The sequence below is a fragment of the Hyperolius riggenbachi genome, chromosome 3, assembly GCF_040937935.1.
Source record: "Hyperolius riggenbachi isolate aHypRig1 chromosome 3, aHypRig1.pri, whole genome shotgun sequence".
Classification (NCBI taxonomy): domain Eukaryota; kingdom Metazoa; phylum Chordata; class Amphibia; order Anura; family Hyperoliidae; genus Hyperolius; species Hyperolius riggenbachi.
This window is the reverse complement of record NC_090648.1, coordinates 222734664-222756219: the sequence shown is the minus strand read 5'-3', so window position 1 is coordinate 222756219 and position 21556 is coordinate 222734664. Positions and strand designations below refer to the sequence as shown.

The window sequence follows — 21556 nt, the reverse complement described above, 5'->3', positions numbered from 1 at the left end:
GGATCGGCGGGTGCGTTTAGCGCAAGCGATTGGCAGCAGATCCGATCCCAGGATCGGATCTGCTGTCGAAACGGCCGTGAATCGAGCCAGTGTATGGCCTGCTTAAGACCTCAATCTCCACTCTGCTGTGTTGTAAAAGTAATTAGATGCCATAAGGTCAAGCCTGTGTGATAAGATCTAGGTATCCTTTCAGAGTGAACAAGGGAAAGTCTAAAAGGTTTTTTCAAAATGTGACTTATTCTTTGTTAGGTTTTACATGCAGTCATCAGATCTTTGCAGCAGTGAGAGACAGATGTTTTTTTACGAACCCTAGGGAGCAGGGACAGTGTATAAATTCCAGAGTGTTTATGAGTCCTTATCTGTGTTTTGGACACATGCAGTCAATATAGCAATGGTGCTAGAGCAGAATACTTTTTTTCTCTCCACGGGCCCCCTGTGGCTTCTGGGCCCCCCTGCGGAGGCATCCCTTGCAGGGTCTATTGTTACGCCCCTGACTACTGCAGCCAAATAGATCACCAGGCCTGCCAGGCAACTAGTATTGTTTAAAAGAAAATAAATATGGTAGCCTCTCCATATACCTCTTTTTTACCTACATTTTTACTACCTCTGTATTACTTTTGGTTAATTAAAAAAAATGTTTAGTATTTGTTTTATATTTTATTCAAAATTAAATAAAAACATTGGTAATAATCAGCATTTCTCTTTTATTGTATCTGTATACTATTGATATTTTTTCCAAATAAACTTGGTATGTATCTGTGAGCCCCCTTATTAAAGACGGCTTCCAGATTTCATAAGTCACCTCTGGAGCAATTGACACATGTGCCAGAGTTACCTCTCCCTCCTGCTGGCCACCGACATGGACAAGCGTGTTTCGCAAAGTGGGAGGTTAATTTATAATACAATGTCAAAAATAGATACATGTATTGCTCACAAGCAAGGGGGTTTGCCTGGTAATCACTTCATGGTAATTTTTCTTTCTGGTGATAATGGTTGTTCATAGTGCTAAACCCTTTGGTTTCCTATGTAAAACTTGACATGTACTGTACATATGTGAGTACTGCAGGCCACTTATGGGTAGTGGAGGTCCTAATTCACACTGCTGCATGCCCATTATGTGACTGGGTATGTTTATGCACTTTGCTCACAGTGTAGCAATTACACGGCAGAGCACCATAGTGTCAGTGGCTGCTCTGCCCCCTCCCATAGTCCAGCAGCTACAGCCATAGACAGGCCATTATTCTAAAGAGCTCCACAATGCCTTCCTGTGGCTGATTTCTCCCTGTTAGAGGAGGTGAATGTCAGCCTAGTTCTACATATCAGATTCACCTGCAGTGATTTCATACTGTGCAGGATAACAAGCTGAGAGGGGTTGTGAATGTTTGAAGATATTAGCGGAAGGGATGTGTGTGTATCATAAAATGCTGTTCCTCTATTCTCAGTAATGATGACAAATAAAGTGCCTATTTTCTCCATCTAAGACCTTAAGACCCACCCTTGCCCACCACTCATCTATTCTTTCACCCTACTGGCACTACTACTCACCTCTTCTTCCACCTGTGTATCACCCTTTGTTCTTCTCTCTTGCTCTGTCCCCCGTTACAGTGCTCCCGTTCACTGTATTCACATTTCTCACCCACACCTTCTAAGTTCTACACTTTTATAACACTTAGTAAAACCACCCATTCCTACTGTTTGACCTGCACTTTGCCCAATGTGCACACACATATTTGCCTGTTCTTGTTTCACTTACAAATCTATCATGTTGGAAGCCAATTAAATATTTCAGGGGTACCAACAGCCAATCCCTCACACTGTTGTTTTAGTTGACAAAGAACACCATGATGAGAAGACACATTGAAACATACCTGCAATACAAGCATTGACAAAAGAGACGCACGCTCCAGTCATCAGAGCGCGCACCACCACCTTTGCTAGATCACTTTTGCGCTCCGGGGCCATGGAAGCTGTGACATACAATAATCAGCATTTGTGAATTAACTCATAATTATATAATGAGGTTCTAGCACTGTAGCAGGAAAGAAAAGCAGCTGAGCTCACTTGGTTGTCCAGAGCTGCCAGCTTAATCCATAGACCAAAGCAATCGAACTGCACACCAACAATGCTTTTATTACCTACAATGAGATTCATTAATATAAAAATTGCAGCATACAAAAGACTAAACAAACGAACGCATTTCACACTCTGAAATAGTATGTTGCTTTTATTGTATGCTGAAGTAATAACAAACCTACGGCTCAACACACACCATACAATCTTGGTTGTACAGATTTACCAAATCTATGTAGTATAATGGCCAACAGATTGAAAATACCTTGAATGATTGATTGTATAGGCTCTTATACTACATGAAAGTGGTAAGATTGAACAACCAAGATTGTATGGTGTGTGTTGAGCCTAAGAGTCAGCATTTTTGGTGTATATTTGCTTTGGTCTAGCACTGTAGCAAATCAAATTGTATATTTATAGGATATTCATTTAGCAAAAAATAAAAACTTACACAATCCTCCAAGCATGATGCCAATGGAGCTAATATTGGCAAATCCACACAGGGCAAAGGTAGTGATGACCTCTGCTCGCTCCTGTAAATCAAAATTGGTGTTAGATAATGTTCATGATAGTAAGTCATGTTTGCATCATCAATAAAAACTATCTAAATGGTTTCACTGTATGTATCATATTTTAAATGGTCCACTGTGTCAAAACCCAAGAAGAGATCCAAAGGGATGAGAATAGAGTTGAAACCTTTAGGCCGGTTTCATACTGTATATATGTGGTTGCGGTGCATCCCGGGGGCCGCAACACACCACTGAAAACAGACTTTGGGGATAACCGCATTATTACACGGTAATCCCCGTCTGGAAGCAGGCCAAGCAGGAAGTGATGCTCACTTCCTGTGGCTGAATCGATGACTTGCGCAGAAGTGTATTGCTGTACTAGACAACTGGTATTGTTTAAAAGGAAATAAATATGGCAGCCTCCATATCTTTCTCACTTCAGTTGTCCTTTAATTCCCAACATGTTAGAATGCTTAGAAGGACAACAATAGGTGAGTCTTCCACTTCCCATGCCAGATGCTACCACTCATCGGACATGTCAGTTACAGTATCCAGCACTAATTTTGTACTGCATATGAGGACCACTTTGTTCTGGTGAATGAAATGTAGCATCTCCAATGTACAAAGTACGTATTTGTATAATTTATGATAATAGATTAATATAAATGATTATAATTATCTTAGCCACTGTATTTTCCTGAGCACACAAGTACCAAACTTTTTCAAACATCATTATTGTTGGCACAGTACACACCAAAAAGACTGGCTTCTGTAATGAGTATTTTTAATCAAGATTTTAAATAGTTAACACAGTTGACAGAAGTGGAGCATGAGCAGCATAGGTGGTGTACAAGAGCTTGGCTGTGAAACATATAACAGAATATGGACAATTGCACTGCCCTGATATTCTATCAGCTTCAGCCCATGCCAGGGGTGATCCGGTGTCCTGGATTGGAGGAAGAGGGTGCATTTGTCACATGACCGCAGCCATCAGCATTTCTTTATATTGAGCTTCAACATATTTTCAAGATTTAAGCATTTGACACAATGGCTATCCCAAACAGCACAGCTTTTCATTATATTCTAAAGCCTTGTACACATGCTAGATGGTTTTTGGACATAGTGGGTGGTTGGGGCCATCTGTCATGAGAATCTACCCCATGTACAGTAGCCCCCTAACCCTTTAGACTGCAGGGTCATCTTGTCCGAGCATCGGCTGAGCCATTGTTCTACTGTGCACCCTGCCTGCTCTGTCATGCTTAGGGATGCTCATTTGGATTCCGGGGAAATACAATTTTGTGCTGCACTGATATATGCACTTTATAGCCTTCGGCTATAATATTCATTTACGCCACAAGATGGCAGCAAAATTTCCTGACTTACTTGTATGGCCTACATTGCATAAGGTTGCCTGGGAGACCTAATACAGTGTCTCCCATGCAGGCCACCGTAGTCGTGCAGTACCTGACGTCACCCATCCGAGGCTGAACTCGGTTTTCGAGCAGCCATTCACTGGATGGGATTTGATGGGAGGCGGAGTTTTGAGCGGCAGGACGCCGCAAGCTAGCCTAAAATAATATATATGTTAGCCCACACCAACACCCCCGTTGCAGCCTCTGTAGAAGCGCAGGCACGCGAAACAGCTGTAAGGCTCTACACCCCACGCACCCACTGCATCCACAGTCACTAATGGTATGTGCCATGATTTTTATATGCAATTATGCCTTGTTTTATGTTATGGACTTATGAATATGAATAACTTATGAATAAAAGAGGATTGACAGCAGTGCCGGCGCTCTCTCCTTTCCTTTTCAATATAGAAATACAATTTCCGCATCGGAATGCGAAAATCGATAATACAAGTGCGGTAGGCGGATTTTAATCGCAGAAATTTCAGCTGACTTTAACATCGATTTTCTCAAAAACTATAAGGTCTTTTTGAAGACTTTTTTTTTCATATTGTTTACAAGATTCTGTTTAATAAACCCTGAAAATGGTGTTTCTAGGTCTTATGGGGACTTTGCTATTAACCGCTAAAGTCTGCATATTTTTACTGTAATGTAAAATGCAGAAAATCCGCATTATCCGATATGCAGTAATTTTAATCAGAAGACTCGGAATGAATAAACCAATCAGAGAATGGGGATTTAGGCGGAAATTTCCGCATTCTCTGATTGGCTTATTCATTCTGAGTCTTCTAATAGGCTTAAAGAGAACCCGAGGTGGGATTTCATTATGTTACTGGGGCACAGAGGCTGGTTGTGCACACTAACACCAGCCTCTGTTGCCCCATGGTGTGCCTCCATGTCCCCCCTGCGCGCCGCTATAGCCCCCGCAGTGCTGGCGACACGCAGAGCGTCGCCAGCACAATGTTTACCTAAGCGCTGTCTGTCAGCGCCGCTCCCCTGCCTCCTCCGCATCGCCGCTACCCGCCCGCGTCACTTCCCTCCTATCAGCGGGAGGGAAGGGACACGGGCGGGCAGCGCCGATGCTGAGGAGGCGGGGGAGCGGCGCTAACAGACAGGCATAGGTAAACATTGTGCTGGCGACACACTGCATGTCGCCAGCACTGCGGGGGTATAGCAGTGCGCAGGGGGGACATGGAGGCACACCATAGGGCAACAGAGGCTGGTCTTAGTGTGCACAACCAGCCTCTGTGCCCCAGTAACATAATGAAATCCCACCTCAGGTTCTCTTTAAAATTACCGCACATCGGATAATGCGGATTTTCTGCATTTTACATTACAGTAAAAATCCGCGAACTTGTGCGCCGTGTCATCATCCCACCTCCCCCCACCATAGCAACACTACATGGCTCTAGACTACTTATGTGTCTGTTATGATCACTTCTGCAGCATGTACTGCTGGCTGCAGTTGTTCTGTAGACAGGCAGTTTTTGATTTCTTTACATGCATTTGCTTGCATAGTTTTGCTTGCAATCACACTAAGGGCTCTTTACATGCATTTGCTTGCATAGTTTTGCTTGCAATCACACTAAGGGCTCTATTCATAAACCGTTACCGCAAGTTTTCCGCTCAAAACAGCGGACTTTCCCGACCATTTAGCAAAGTGGACATTCATAAAAGCTGTTCCCGCATGAAAATCTACAATCCCCCAGCAGAGCGAGAAATTTCCACCTTCTGCAGTGTTTTTCTAGATTTATCTAGAAAAAAGTAACAAAATGGCCATTCATAAAGATTAGAGGAAGCGGTATGTGGACGGGAAATACCGCTTCCTCTGATTTAGCGAGAAGCCTGCGGATTACATACAAGTGAATGGGACAGACCTCCCAGAGAGAGCAGCGCACGGAGGGACTCTGCCGGCTTAAGTGTTTCCGCATGCCTTCCGACAGCTTACCGCCAGCCTTCAGCGGGAGATCTCCGCTCTGCTATCGCAGCTGGCAAGATTTTTATGAATGACCACCCAGAAGTCTAAAATACCGCTGCGGTATTTTACCTCCACGATTTTTCCGACTCAAATGTTTTATGAATAGAGCCCAATGTGTTGATTTCATCTACAGTCACTCTGCAGTTCATGACAGTTTGGGATGCTCTTGTGAAGTCAAACATTGTCTGTTGCAGTGGAGCTGCAATCTCTTTCTAGCAGGTTGCATAGCTTTGTCTGTCTTTCCCTGTTGCCAGCTTGCGACTGATTATCATTCACCTGTGTGGGAATCTGCATGTCTTCTCCCATTGGATGACCTCAGTATAAAGAGCTGCTTCCTGCAGTGCTCCTCGGGCTATCATAGTCTCAGCAGCATCAGCTGGTCTTGCTGTTACTTTGGCCCCAGATCGTGTTCCTAGTTCTAGTGTTAATTCTTGTGGACTGCACTGATCTCCTGCGTAGGAGTCAGTGAGTCCTTCTAGTCCTGTTCCTGTTTATCAGTATTTGTTACTTTGCTAGTCTTGCATCATATATTGGTTCATCGCCGATATATATGCATACTAGCGCGTTTGTTATTTTCCTTGTATTCGTGTTACGTTAATACATCAGTGTCGCTGATATATACGTACTCAAACTGTTTATATCCTGTGTTCAGTTAGTCAGTTTCCAGCACGTTTCGGTAGGTTGCGCTTATTGTGATCACCCGTGCTTAGCTAGTTCAGTCCTGTTCCTGTTACCTTGCGTGGATTGCGCTCACTTCTGCGCAGAGTCCTGTTCCCTGCATTGCTCCAGTTCCTAGCCAGTGTTCCTTGCTTATGTTATATATCGGTTCATCGCCGATATATACATATGTTAGTCAGTCGTTTGTAGTTTCATTGATAGCTGTAATCGTAATACGCTAGGAATATCATATCCATTGTATATTTGTATGTATTGCATTTGCCTGTGTTTGATTCTGCTGTTTCCTGACTATTCTGTCCTGTCATTGCGAAGTAGGCCATCGCTGCGTCCGCGATTGGCTACCTCGTTTCAGTCTGTCCTGTTGTGGGCGCTTGCTGTCACTAAGGCAGTGACTAGTTTAGCAAGCGTTCATTCTGTCTACCTGTCCCTGTCTTTCTGAGTTCTGATTGATACGCTCAGCGCTACTTTTGCGCTGAGCCATTATTGTTAAGTATTGTTTGTGGTTGTTCGGCTACGCCTGCTCTGTGCACCACATCTCCTACGGGAGTCAGTCCTCTCCTCCACTACACTGGGGATATCCTGGTTCCTTGTGCTTGCGTGTGTGTGTGTCTCCTTCACGTCAGGTTATGCATTACGTGCTCACTGTGGAGAATATACCACCGAGCGTAACAGTGTCTGTACAGATTTCTGCCCCAAAATGTTGCAGCCGTAAAGGTGCATGCATTTACACCTTAAAGAGACTCTGTAACATCAGAAACATCCCCTGGGGGGTACTCACCTCGGGTGGGGAAAGCCTCCGGATCCTAATGAGGCTTCCCACGCCGTCCTCTGTCCCACGGGGGTCTCGCTGCAGCCCTCCGAACAGCCGTCGACAGACCCGACTGTAAATTCAATATTTACCTTTGCTGGCTCCAGCGGGGGCGCTGTGGCTGCTTTTGGCTCTGAAGTAGACGGAAATACCCGATCTCAGTCAGGTCTGCTCTACTGCGCAGGCGCCGGAAACTTGCGCCTGCACAGTAGAGCAGACCCGACGGCGATCGGGTATTTCCGCCTACTTCGGAGCCGACAGCCGTCAGAGCACCTGCGCAGCAGCCGGGAAGGTAAATATGGACGTCATCTTGCACGGAGGGCTGCAGCAAAACCCCTGAAGGACGGAGGATGGCGTGGGAAGCCTCATTAGGATCCGGAGGCTTCCCCCACCCGAGGTGAGTACCCCCCAGGGGACGTTTTGACGTTACAGATCCTCTTTAAGGAGCATATTTTACCAACAAGCATTCCATGCTGCTCACCTACTCCTAGTCTATAGAGCCAGTATCCTTGTTTATTCTTGCTGCTTATTATAAGTTACAGCCACTGGAGCCATTAATTCACTGTATATGGTCCCCCGCCGCCAGCTAGTTTCGTTTTTGCTGACAGGCCTGGCCACTCGTATTTTTCTTTGCATTCTCATCCGCAATAGCGTCCTGCTCCTGTGCAGGACACTACTGAGGACGGGAACATGAAGAAGGATATGCATGGTGAGGCCTGCGCAGGCGCAGAAAGCCAGCCGACTCCCTGTCAGGGCCTGTTGGCTGCAGTGGGCTGGTAGAAGCCCCAGGGAAGTAAAACTGATTTTTTTATTCCTGGCTTAAGTGTCCCTTTAAGAGAAGGGTTAACTCTTATCTATGGGGATATACAGCTGTAACTGACATTATTGACATAGAGTAAAGAGGATTTCAGTAAAGTCAGTTACTTGCCATTTATACAAAGGTGACACATTAACTTATACTTGCCGATATCCACTGCCTTTTATCATTCATCCATTCCTCAACACCTGCTAGACGCTGATCTTTGTAGTCAGCCAGCATGCGGTAGGCCACAAACTCATTCAGGATGATCTTCGTTCCCAGCATCTCACCCACTGGGCCAGCCTCGTCCCACTCCACTCCCATCATGAAGGCCACAGGCATGAAGATGTAGGACAGAATCAGCTGGGGAGACACAAAGGTTTGTTAAACCATCTGCAAAAGTGAGCCAAAGCTTTGCAGCTAACTACACTACTCAGTTATTAGTCTAAAGTTTAGTTAAATGTTTCTCTCTGTTTCATTTGTTTACTGTCTATTTTGCAATCATATATAATAATAATTTGTATAGCGCTTTTCTCCTATCAGACTCAAAGCGCTTGCAAGGCAGCCACTAGAGCACACTCAGTAGCCAGTAGCAGTGGTAGGGAGTCTTGCCCAAGAACTCCTTACTGAATAGGTTCTGGCTTACTAAATAGGAAGAGCCAAGGTTTGAACCCAGGTCTCATGTGTCAGAGGCAGAGCCCATAACCATTACACTATCCAGCCATTAGCAAGTTCTTTTAGGCAGTTTGTATATGATGATATAGGCTGATAACAATATCAATGTCAAATTCACCATAATCACCTATACTGCATATGTATAGATTACCCTAACATCTAGGGGTGTCCAGTGCTGGGACTTAAAGCAAACCTATGCTGAAAATAAACAGATTAATATTCTCTGTTTAAAAGCTAAAAAGTAGGTTTAATGTTTTATTATCTCAGCTGTATGATACAGTCTTTCACACAGTCTGACACTGTTTAAAGCTACAATCTAGTATGCACTATTAACCTTTTCAATCTATCCCCTGCACTTAGAAGCCATTCTCTGCCAGGCAAGAGTTATATGGCTGTAATTCCTTATCAGTGAGGATAATGCTATAGTCCAACTAGGTCTTGATTGGAGACAAACTGTCACTTACATACCTGAATGTTTAACTCTTTCAGGCAGAAAAAAAAGAAAGAAAGCCTAGTAAATTGTATGCTTGGCACTGTACGTGCACATGTCTATTTCATCATGTCACATGCCAGCTCAGGTACCCTTTAGGACCACTAACGGTTTAGTAGAAGATATCAATAAGTGTTCAGGATCAAATAACATGCTTAAACCTCCCATTGGACTTTACATGGGTGAGAGTGGACACATTAGAGGAGGAGAGGTGTAAAGAGAAGGTGTGAACTCCAACCACAAGAGGTGTAAGTTTTTCGGTTTTACACTAAGAGTGAAAGCTGTAGAGGTAGTTGAATTATTGCCCAATTACCCTCTGTCAGTTTTATTGTTTTGAGGTGTGATTCCCAAGTTTTGAGCAATGTGTTCCTGGACACTCCTTTGCAGTCAGGACAATTGAAGTATTTTTGAGTCTGTGGATTACAAGTTGCCAATATAAAACAGATGTGATCAAAGAACAGAGTATGTATTTCCACCATGTATCCATCCACCCCTTTGTACAAGATAGATACTGAGTGGAAACACTATGGGCATTGGGCAATGGGAACCAGAGTTTGCACATACATGTAATCTGCAAGAAATACCTGTAATCATCCTAGCTCTGTCTCACCTGTAGAGTGAGTTCAGGATAGTTCACCATTCCTCCCAGCCAAGAGAATGCAGAATTAATGAATTCCAGCAAGGCCATAAATGCGATTAAATTGGCTGCAATATTGGCAACAAGGCCAATAGAGGTAGAGGCTCCATTGCTGGCAGCTTCCAGTATTGTCTTTTCTTCCCTGTTAACACAGAAAATACATATAGTATTATGATGGGTCCTATCTGAAATACTGTTGGGGCTGATTCACTAAGATTCTCCTGAACTGGAGAACATGGAAAAACATAAGCGCTCCTACAAGCCTGGTCAGGAGTATATTAAAAATTGGCCACAATTATATAGCAAAACTTCATAACATTCATGTGCATCATGATATCAGACAATAATGAGAGCTGCTGAAGCATTTGTGAATTAGTTGTTGTGCAAGTACAGCTGTATGTATATTTCCGCAGAAATAAACTTTTTAAAAGGACCCTGAGCAGGACCCTAAAATTGGCAAATGAGCTTACCAGGGGCTTCCTCCAACCCTTATATTCGGGGACGCCCCTCAACTTCTTCCAGGCTCCCTCTGTTCTGATCCCGGCGGCTCCGTTAGAGCGGCGACTTTAGCCAGAAGTCATTCGCAACTGCGCATGCCCGGCTCTTCCATTTGCCCGAGAACCGCGCATGCACAGAATGCTTACGGCTCATGAGTGAGATGAGCACGCTGAGGGGCCGTGCATGCGCAGATGTGCACAACTTATGGCTGAAGTCACCTGCATGCGCAGATGTGCACAACTTATGGCTGAAGTCACCTCTCTAACGGAGCCGCCTGGGGCAAAACGGCTACGAGGGGCTGGAGGAAAGCCCAGGTAAGTTAATTTTCCAAATTTAGGGTGCTGCTCAGGGTCCCTTTAAACAAGGTTTTCACTAGAAACGGATGCACACGCCTGCAGACACATAATTGCTAATTCAGTACCTCTTTCCTTGGTCCGATATGACACCCGGCAGCTTTGAAATGGAGTCTGACCATATCCATACTTCCTAAGTAACAGGGAATCTGGCACTGCCCAGGGGGGCATAGGTTTGTTAAATCCTTCACTTGCATGCAGCTAGAAAAATCAGTAGATAGATGCCAGCTAGCTGTGCAGAACACAGATTTCAGGAATCCTAGTGCAAGAAAGTAACACCTACCCTTTTTCTATCTTCACACCTTCCTCATCCCTAAATTTGGACACTTCGGCTTCAGGATAAACCAACTTGGAGAGAGCGAGGGCACAAGGTGCAGCCATGACAGAGGCAGCAATCAGTGAGGATGCATCAATCTGAAAGCAATAATCAGTATGTTTGTAGTTATTATGGGCAATAGAAGTGTTACTGGGTAAGGCTACTCTCACACTGAAGAGATGTGATGCATTGCGTCAGACAATATAAAGGTATTGCTAATGTGATGCAATAATATTGCAATGGTACGCTCCGATTGACCCATAAGCAGTGGGGTGCGACAGACCCGTTTGCATAAAATGATATATACAAAGCAGTACCGCATAATGTGTGCGTTAAGAGTTGCAGTGAAGCATACTTTTTCATTGTATGTACTGGATGATTCACTGTATGCATCGCATCACACACATAATGTGTAATGTGACTTTTCCCCTAGATTGCATTGCATCCTTGTTTTCCCAGGGAACGCACAGCAACTTCGTAGTGTGAAAGTAGCCTAAAACATTTTTCAGCTTGGAAGGGATTGGGCACTTATACTTTCTTACCTTATGTATACTTTTCACTTCGCCAATGAAAAAATAAAAGAAAGTGAGTATAAAACATCACGGAATGCAGTCAGCCTAGCTTGGGTTTGTGTATATTTAATGCATATTATGTGGATTATATTATAGTTTTCCTCAAAGTTTTGCCTATTGCACATAAACTATTTTTGCATTATGTTTTATTGCCTGACTGACTGGGTTTGCATTGCAGACTTCCAGTTCCATGTCATAAAATGTTTGGCTGGACTGATCTGCCTTCTGTACAAAATCATCTACCTATCCATCATTACCCATGTGAGGTAGCCATATAAACTCTTTGTTGCCAGCACTGCATCTCAAAACAGCCTCCTCTTCAATTTCTTTGTAGTTCTTTTGGGTGCAGCAATTAACCACATGCAAGAGGCTCTTTTTTTTTATATGCAACCTTCACACTTGGGCAGCAGCTTCCCAAGGCTGTGGTCTATGGGGCCTCTGCAGAATTCCAGCCCTGCTCATAACCACCTAGATTACTTAGTAAGCTTAAAATAGGCTGCTTTCACAGTGGGACGTTACAGGCGCACGTTAGAGCAGCCTGTAACGCAGCCCACCACACAGTAATGAAAAATCAATGGGCTGTTCACAGTGCCCACGTTGCGTTACATTGTAACGCTGCACGTCAGGTTAAAGTGCTGCATGCTGTGCGTTATACGTAGCTAAGTCGCGTTAGACTGTTTGCACGTGCTCAGTGATGTTGGAGGAGAAGGTCTCCCCTCCTCCTCCTCGGCCAGCCACATGGATAATTAATATTCACTGCACGGTGTGACGTGCAGTGTTTACTTCCTGGAGCGCCGCTCTGTGCGGCGATTGGCTGGCGGGACCACGTGATGCGGATCACGTGGTCTCCGCAGTCTATAGCACAAAAAAGGCGCACCAAGAGCTGCTTAACGCAGCTCTAGGTAGCGTCCTCCACCAACACCACCAGGCGTTGCGTTAGCGGCACGTTATGCGACCTATAACGTCCCCTAAAACGCAACGTCCTAGTGGGAAAGAAGCCTAAAGAGGAACATATAGTTCAATTCCACACTTATTGATAAGAAATAAGTTTAGATTTTACATTATTTCATATGAATTACCTTAGATTTATCTACAGAGCCAGCTACACACACAGTTTTGCCACAGCATGTTTGGGTTTCCTGATTAGTGCTTATGTGCTCCTTCGGAGCTGCAGAGCAGTCTGTTGTGTACAAGCAGGAATATCCCAAGGCATAGTTTGAGCAGTCTGTATTTTACACGCAAGACGCAACACTACAAACTACAGTTTTTTACATTAAAAATATTATTTGAGCATCTAGGTCATTCGTTGCAGACGCCAAAGACATGCACAGTCAGCAACAAAATGAAGTGTAAAAATACAATTTAATGACATTAAATTACAGAATCACTTGTGTACCAATAACATCTGTCATCATAGCATTTTTTTTACGTAGAAAGAAGGACACCATCTTACCCCAAAGGAGATATAGGCACCCATTACACTTCCAGCAATTGTCCCAAAGCCTCCGGTCATCACAGCATGGATCTCAGACTTGGTCATATCTGGTAAATAGGGACGGATCAAAAGCGGAGCCTCTGTCTACAAAAGTAATAATAATAATATATGAAGCATATAAACTTTGTTAAAAATATTTAAGTGAATGTGTATCTTAACCACTTGAGGACCACAGTGCTAAACCCCCCTAAAGACCTTTCAAAATAGGCCACTGCAGCTTTAAAGAGGAACTGTCGCGAAAATCTTAAAATTTAAAACACATACAAATAAGAAGTACATTTCTTCCTGAGTAAAATGAGCCATAAATTACTTTTCTCCTATGTTGCTGTCACTTACAGTAGGTAGTAGAAATCTAACATTACCGACAGATTTTGGACTAGCCCATCTTCTCATAGGGGGGTTCTCAGGGTTTTCTTTATTTTTAAAAGCAGTTAGTGAATGGCAGTTGCTCCGTCCAATTGCTAAAAGAGTGTGCAGCGATTGTATAAAGATTTTTCAGGGTATGTATTTATAAAGAATAAAGGCCCTGCTGGAAATCCCCTGTGGAGGGATGGACTAGTCCAAAACCTGTCGGTGATGTCAGATTTCTACTACCTACTGTAAGTGACAGCAACATAGGAGAAAGGTAATTTATGGGTCATTTTACTCAGGAAGAAAAAGTACTTCTTATTTGTATGTGTTTTAAATGATAAGATTTTTGCAACAGTTCCTCTTTAAGGCCAAGCTGCAGGGCCGCACAACACAGCACACTAGTGATTCCCCCCCAACCCCCCTCCTTTTCTCCCCACCAACAGAGCTTTCTGTTGGTGGGGTCTGATCGCCCCCTGCAGTTGTTTAGGTTTTTTTTACATATATTTATTGTAATTTTTTTATGATAAATAAACGTATTTTTGTTCTCCCTCTGCCTCCCTCTCACCCCCTGCCAGCCAATCACGGCGATCGGCTGTCATAGGTTTAATCCTATGAGAGCCGATCACTCTCTTGTGCCCCAGGAGGACAGCCGTGTAACACGGCTGTCCCCAGTACAGCGCTGCCGTGGATCAAATGGCAGCGCTGTTCTAAGTAAAAAGACGGCGGATTCGCCATCTAAAAGTCTCCGAGCAGCGATCACCGCTGGGAGACTGAAGGCGGAGCAGGAGATCTCCTGCAGTAGCCGGCCCAAGGACTTGACGCCAAGCCCCGGTCCTGGGGCTGCTGCCGCGGTCACGCTCGTTGGCGTGACGCGGTCTTTAAGTAGTTAATAAGCTTTGCTCTGTACTAAGAATACATACATTTCAGAGTGAGTTAATTTAATCACATTAAGACACATGAAGTATATGGTTCTATTTACCTGCCCAACAAATATATTTCCGGCTACACTGAGGGTTTCTGTAGCTGTTGTTCCCATTGTCACTTGCATGAGCCATGAGATCTGAAAAGCATTAATAGGAATAACTTTAAATTGCACATTCCAAAACAATACATATTAAGTAAAAGTTTGTTGTTCAGAAGACATGTTGAATATGAGTATCCTAGGACTAAAGTGATACTTTAGTGAAAACAAAGTGAAGAGATAAACAATTGTTTCTATCCTCCTACTCCTAAAAATGACTTTTAGATATCCCACAGTTTCATGTTATGTATAAAAACTTAAAAAAGCAGATTTATTGTTTTGTCTCAGCTGAATGTAATAGTCGGTCTCTGTACAGTATCTTAGGGCTGGTTCACATTTGAACCAAATCGCGTTTGCGATTTAACGTACAAAATCTCACGGTTTAACCATGATTTGGGCTTATGATTGCTGTTCAATAGAACGAGAATCATAGCGCAGCTGTCCCCAAAGCGATGCATGCAGCGTGTTTGCGACTGATTCATATCGCAAACACTGCAGTGTGAATGTATCCATAGGGATACTTTAGCAGCAGCGTTTTGCTGCCAAAGCGCCAAGTGTGAACCAGCCCTCAGAGTGCTAAAATATATGAACTACTGAACTTGTTTTAATCTATCCTCTCCTGGCAGAGAACTGGGCTTCCTAGAGCAAAGTATTTTATGGCTGTGATTCCTTATCAGTATTCCCACTGGGTCTCCACTGGAAAAAAAAGCAGGCAGTTGCATAGTAGAATATTAACTCTTTCAGGCAGAGAAAGAGGAAAAGCATCACAGCATATTTATTTGTGTGCTATGCACTGCACATACACATGTCTATCTCAGCACGTCACATGTCACTTAAGCTTCCCTTTAATACACACCAGATCAGCATTGTATTTGAGGTTCTAACCTGTGTGTAAAGAGAACCTAGAGGAAAATGGAGTCTGCCATCTTCATTCCCTTCAAAGCAGTGCACTGCCAGTTGCCTGGCTGCCATGTTGAGCTCAAGCATTGGTAGTACAGTAACCTGAGAGGTCAAGCAGGGCTGGAACGAGAAGGGCATGACTGGGCGGGACCTGGGACAGACTGACCAGACACAATTGGGCTCCAGGCGAATTAAAGGTGGAGTGCCTGAGGTATCCCCCCCAGGCAGATATAAGGCAGGAGCAGGGAAAGTTCTCTCTCTTTGCACAAAAAGGATACAGCGAACTCTCCTAGGATACAGGACACTCTCACAGGATCAAAGGCATGGTAAGTGTTTGTTATTTTTTCTCACTACAGTAGAATCTCTTTGTATTAAACTTCAAGGGACCTAGCCAACTAAGCCCTAGGGCAAAAGCCTGCTGCAGAATCCGTGGACGCCCGGACGGCAATGCGTAGCCTTGCGCTGTTGCGTCCTTCCGGTCGCATGGGCTGCTGTGTCCGCTCTTTCCCGCCCTGAGTTGGGGTGACGCTGTTTGCTCTCTCCTCTGTTCCTCCCAGTGGAGGCTGGGCTGGTGGTGGGCGGTCTCCACGCGATGCGATTGGCTGGGCATACAATATAGTGTATAAGGAAGTTGAGGATGTTGTATGTTTTGCACCACGCCCACCTGAGGAAACCGGAAGTGTCCGGTGAAACATGTCGTGGGCTAGCGTGGTCTGCTCGGTGTGTGTTTGGTGCTTCCTTGCTGCTCTCCACCACCCTCTCTCAGCCGTACTACACCAGTCATCTTTATTCACTCCAGCTGTGACTTTGCTCGCCACACAGACTGTGATCTGGTGAGAAGCGGACTATCTCAGGACATCATACAATACTGGATGCATCTGCATGACTTTTGAAAGCCGGACACCAACGATGTGGTACTGTATGCTATAGATTGACAATGTTATGTGAATCATGCAGCTGTGATCTTTAATCATTCACAGCGTCAGCTTGCTTTGCTGGATGACTCTGAGGCACGCATTTGCATCTGTGCTCCTGCTTAAAACCTATGGTTGATGTCATGTGTTTCATGCAGCTGTGATTTGTCATTGCATACAGTGTCGGCCTGCTTTGCTGGATGTTCTTAAGGCACTCTACAGAGACTGTGCCTCTGCTAACCCGCTATGCCATTCTGCTACCAGTATTGCTCAAACTTATTGGTGTGGTGTACATTTGCTGGATGATTTTGCGGCATCTTAGGGACTGTGCCTCTCCTAACCTGCTATGCCATTCTGCTACTAATATTGCTGGAACTCATCCGCTTGATGCAATCTGCGGCCTGATTTATGCTTTTGTCACCTGCTCAAATTCGAACAAACAAGTAGTTTCTGCTGGAACCAATTGAACCACTAATGGGTGGTCTTCCTTATACTGAAGAAAACTGACTCCAAGGGGGGGGGGGGTCTGATTATATACATTCCCTCTGTTGTGCAACAATACGCTCAATAATGGACAAATTGGAGCAATAAGGTTCAATTTGCTGGTACCAGTGCTGATTTGCATTCTTATGTACATATATATATATATATATATATATTTTTATATACATGGGGAGAGGTTAGAGTCTGGAATGAGTTTGGAGTTGTGTGTGAGCGGCGGAGTGATGTGATCCACCACATTGGGCTTTTTAAGATTTTTTCACTTTTGTATGATATAATCAATAAAATTATGATATTTTAATAGATAAAAGGTGTTCTTTTGTGTTGTCTCTGGGATATACGCCCTCTTTTTCGCTCCTCTAAAATTTACTATACTTCAAATACATCACTTCACCATTTCATTAAAGCAGTCAGTCAGAATAAGGAAAAGGCAGAAGCTTCCAGTACAGCAGAGAGGCAAGCCTGAACTAGCTTACAGAGGTTATAAGATGCTAAGGCTCATAAATATAGGTTTAGGGGATAGATAAATCAAAGCCAATTAACAGCTAGTAAATTAACAGCTTTCATAAAGAGCAGCCACCCATACAAATGGATACAGTGTCCTAGGTAAGTGAGTCGTTAGTTATTCCTTTAGAATATTTAAGAAATCAGGACGACCTAAATGCAGGTTAGGTAAGTTTCACACTATTCCTTTGCAGCATTCATATATTTGATATTTACTCTGCAAATCACTATGGAATGTGTGGCGATTTACAGTCTGCCTCTCCTTTTACTTGTGATAGCAGTTGCGATCTATACATAAACCCAATGCAGTTTACGATCTATCAGATGTTATTGATTAATGAAGTGTTTAATTGAACAAAATACTGTTATAGTATACGGCTACCTTATCTGTAGTACAAGAAATATTACATGGCAGCAATTTGCCAGGCATACAAAGGTTTAGGCCCCATTCATACTGAACTGCTAAAATTATTGCGATCAGTTCCTTCCTATAGCAGTGTCAGAAATCCTTTGTAGCACAGGGTGGGGTCTGCGGCCCCCTCCCTTCCTGTCAGGGGACAAATAGGCCTAGTACAAAGTATGATATAAGTAACATTCCTACAGTTGAACACACTAACAGTGAAGGGGGACCTTATTTATTATGCTTTGTTGTCTGCAAACTGTTGCACTGACTTCTTATCAGTCTTATTAGCTCTTTGAACAATAGCAAAATACTTTTTTTAGGTGTTTCAACTTGTTTCACAACAAAAGTCGTGGAAGCATAATGCCTAGTACACACCATACAATTTTCTGTTAGATTTTTCTGTTAGATATTCTGTTAGATTATTTTCTGTAGAGACTCATCATCATCTCTGGTGCATTGTCTTCTGGTTATCTCCTGCTGAGTAGAACAATGCCTAATTGATAGGCAGATAGATGATTAGATAGATCATTTCCAACATGTTGGAAATTATATATCTGGCAGGTAAATCTAATGCTAGGCATACACCTAGCCAATTATGCGCCGGATCGAGCCGCTGGCTCGATGCCGGCGCATCCCCGCTCGTCCGCACGGATCGATCCCCGCTCGTCCCCGCCGGCGCTGCTTATCACCCGCTCGATTCCCCACTATTGTCCTCCAGCGGGGATCGAGCAGGGAATCTATCCGGCAGGTCATCGGACCTGTCGGATATTATCAATCGAGCCATCAGCGGCTCGATTGATAAGGGCTGAAAATGCCGTGTATGCCCGGCATAACAGAAAATGTAACAGAAAATTGTATGGTGTGTACTAGGCATAAAAGACCGCTGATGAGCGTGTGTATGGGGCTATGTTGGATGTGTTAATGCGCTGATAAGGTTAAGATTAAAAAAAGTAGGTGAAAATGGGTGTCAGTTTAACCACTTAAGCCCAACTGGACGAACATTCTCATCCAGTTGGGCTGCGCACACTCCTGCAGGCCGCGCGCGCTCCCGCAGGGGCTCCCGTGCATGCTCCCGCCGCCGGCAGTTAGCCCAGCGATCAATGAAAGGGATTATAGACCCCTTTCATTGATCGAAGCCCCCCGCAGAAAAGCCAACAGCGTCTCCTCAGACGCTGCAGTTTTTCTGAGTTCAAAAAGTTCCCCGTCTTCATTCTTGTTCCTGGGAGCAAGACCGATCGCTCCCAGGACTTTTTGACTGTGGCCATCCTGTGACCAAATAGTAAAACTACACCCACATCCTCTTTTTATTAAATAAATACATTTTTAACATTTTAAATGAGCTGTTTACCTCCCACATCAAAAAATACCCAAATAAAATTTTTAATGAAAAAAAAATTTACAATAATAATAATAATAATTAAAAAAACCATAAATAGTTACCTAAGGGTCTGAACTTTTTAAATATGCATGTCAAAGGAGTATATTAATATATTTTTTTTAATTATGGGCTTGTAAATAGTGATGGACGCAAATTGAAAAAATGCACCTTTATTTCCAAATAAAATATCAGCGCCATACATTGTGATAGGGACATAATTTAAATGGTGTAATAAGCAGGACAAATGGGCAAATAAAGTACATGGGTTTTAATTATGGTAGCATGAGTTAATTTCAAACTATAATGGCCAAAAACTGAGAAATAATTATTTTTTTCCATTTCTTTCTTAATATACCTGTTAAAATGGATTTAGAATAAAATAATTCTTAGCAAAATGTATCACCAAAGAAAGCCTAATTGGTGGTGGAACAAACAAGCTATAGACCAATTCATTGTGATGAGTAGTGATCAAGGTATTGGCAAATTAATGGGAGGTGAAAGTTGCTCAGATGCAAAAAATAAACAACCCTTCGGGCTTAAAGGGACTTCGAGCAGTAACGAAAATCAAAATCTGAACTTACCTGTGGCTTTTTCCAGCCCACCGTTGGTTGGGAGGTCCCTCGATGTCCATCTGGCTGTTGTCCCAAGCCCTGGTCAGAAATGGCTCCCCGGTGGCTCCCGGCGACATTGGGCCCGAGTGTCGGGCTCCTTCTTCCTGAAAGATGACGTCTGCCATCACCACGCCGACCGCCTCGCCTCATCACGGCGGCCGGAGTTACAGTACTGCGCATGCGCGGTTTAATTTGATGCTATTGAAAATTAGCCTTCCATTTGATTCTGCAGCAAGCTAGAAATATCCAAAACTAACAGTATCCTCAAATAGTCAATCTTTGCAAACTTAGAAACTGTACTCTGTAAACTATGCTTGGAGTACTGTTACCATAAAACTGCTGATTAAAGAAACATTATCAAACCAAGTGTTTTAAAATGCAAATGTACAAATAATGTCTAAGTAGATGTGTAAACAATTTCCTACTTTTCATGTTAAATATCAGAGGCAAAATCTTTAATTTGTTGTATGTAGGTTTAACTCTATTGGAACAAAATCATTCTCAAAAGGGGTGTCTGTTTCAATGCACAGCCAATGTTGTTGTTTTTTGCATATCATACTACAGATTATTTTTCTCTGAAAGCAAAAAAAGTATGAAAAGCTATGGTGTCACAGACAATTACAAATGTTTATAACATACATTTCCTCTGCTCTCTGTGGACAGTTCAGTCAGAGACACAGGACACAGGCAGCTGCAGCTGCTGAGGGCTTTCTCTCACACACAGGGTTAACAGATGCACTGTGAGGGAATTCCTCTTCCCCTCATGGTTCGCTCTGCCTTCAGATTTGAGCATACTTGCCATCAGTTAAGAGTGAAAGAAATTTGATACAGTAAATAAAAGAGATAAGAAAGTGAATTGTGTACATCCTTATTTACCAGCACTTCAGGAACTCTGTCAATCCCAGATTAAAAAAATATGTTAATGGATAGCGCTTCTTTAACTCTCCCACCTTGCTGCAAGAATGACAAGCTGCAGAGGCCACAAACCTTTGTAAGTTGTTTTCAACCCCTGCACTAATGCACTAGCTGCCAGCAAGCTTTCATGCATCTAACTGCTTGTATTTGTTACAAACAAATAGAATGTCTGTACTGCATTTAATATGCACATAAGAACAATATAATAAAGTTGAAATTATGTTTGCCATTGCTATAAATTGCATAGTGTCAAAGTGAAAGAATGTAGCTTTTCTCAGAGTGGAATTTGCCTTCTGGATTATGATTTGTGTTCCACTGTACAGTAAGCTGTAAACATTCCTATACTGTTATTATATAATGGTACCATATACTAGTGAGTTCTCTTAGGAATACAGATAAGTGAAATACCCTAGCAGGTATATAGATATTTTTTACTCATTCACATGGTTGACAATAGTTACTCACTTTTAAGACAAATACTTACCTTCAGAATGGCATATTGCATTATGCCAAGAAAATAGAGGATTGACATGACACAGCTAAAGAAGACCACGATGGGAAGGGCCTGAAAAGAAAACATACTGTTACTTAGTGAAATGAAATGATTTTTGCACTGTTATCTGATTGTTGAGGGATATTGCCATTGTCATAACTGCTGTGTGTTTCAAAATAAAGCCATAACTACATTGCTCTCCTAACATGTCTTGTAACTTTGTATGAAACAATAATCCTCTATAATAAAACCCCTGTGTCCCTGCGTGTGTTGTCTCT

At 43.2% G+C, this 21556-nt stretch overlaps 1 protein-coding gene across 1 annotated transcript in view; it reads right to left on the bottom strand.

Annotated features, from left to right (window-relative positions):
• Positions 1–21556, bottom strand: part of SLC28A1 (solute carrier family 28 member 1) — a 68919-nt gene that overhangs the window by 4731 nt on the left and 42632 nt on the right. Inside the window, exons 11-18 of the mRNA XM_068272600.1 lie at positions 21270–21350; positions 14618–14698; positions 13246–13371; positions 11188–11318; positions 10027–10195; positions 8417–8614; positions 2522–2603; positions 1869–1967 (exon numbers count right to left, since the gene is read on the bottom strand). Coding sequence (XP_068128701.1) covers positions 1869–1967; positions 2522–2603; positions 8417–8614; positions 10027–10195; positions 11188–11318; positions 13246–13371; positions 14618–14698; positions 21270–21350 — 967 coding nt within the window. The remainder of the gene's footprint in view (positions 1–1868; positions 1968–2521; positions 2604–8416; positions 8615–10026; positions 10196–11187; positions 11319–13245; positions 13372–14617; positions 14699–21269; positions 21351–21556) is intronic.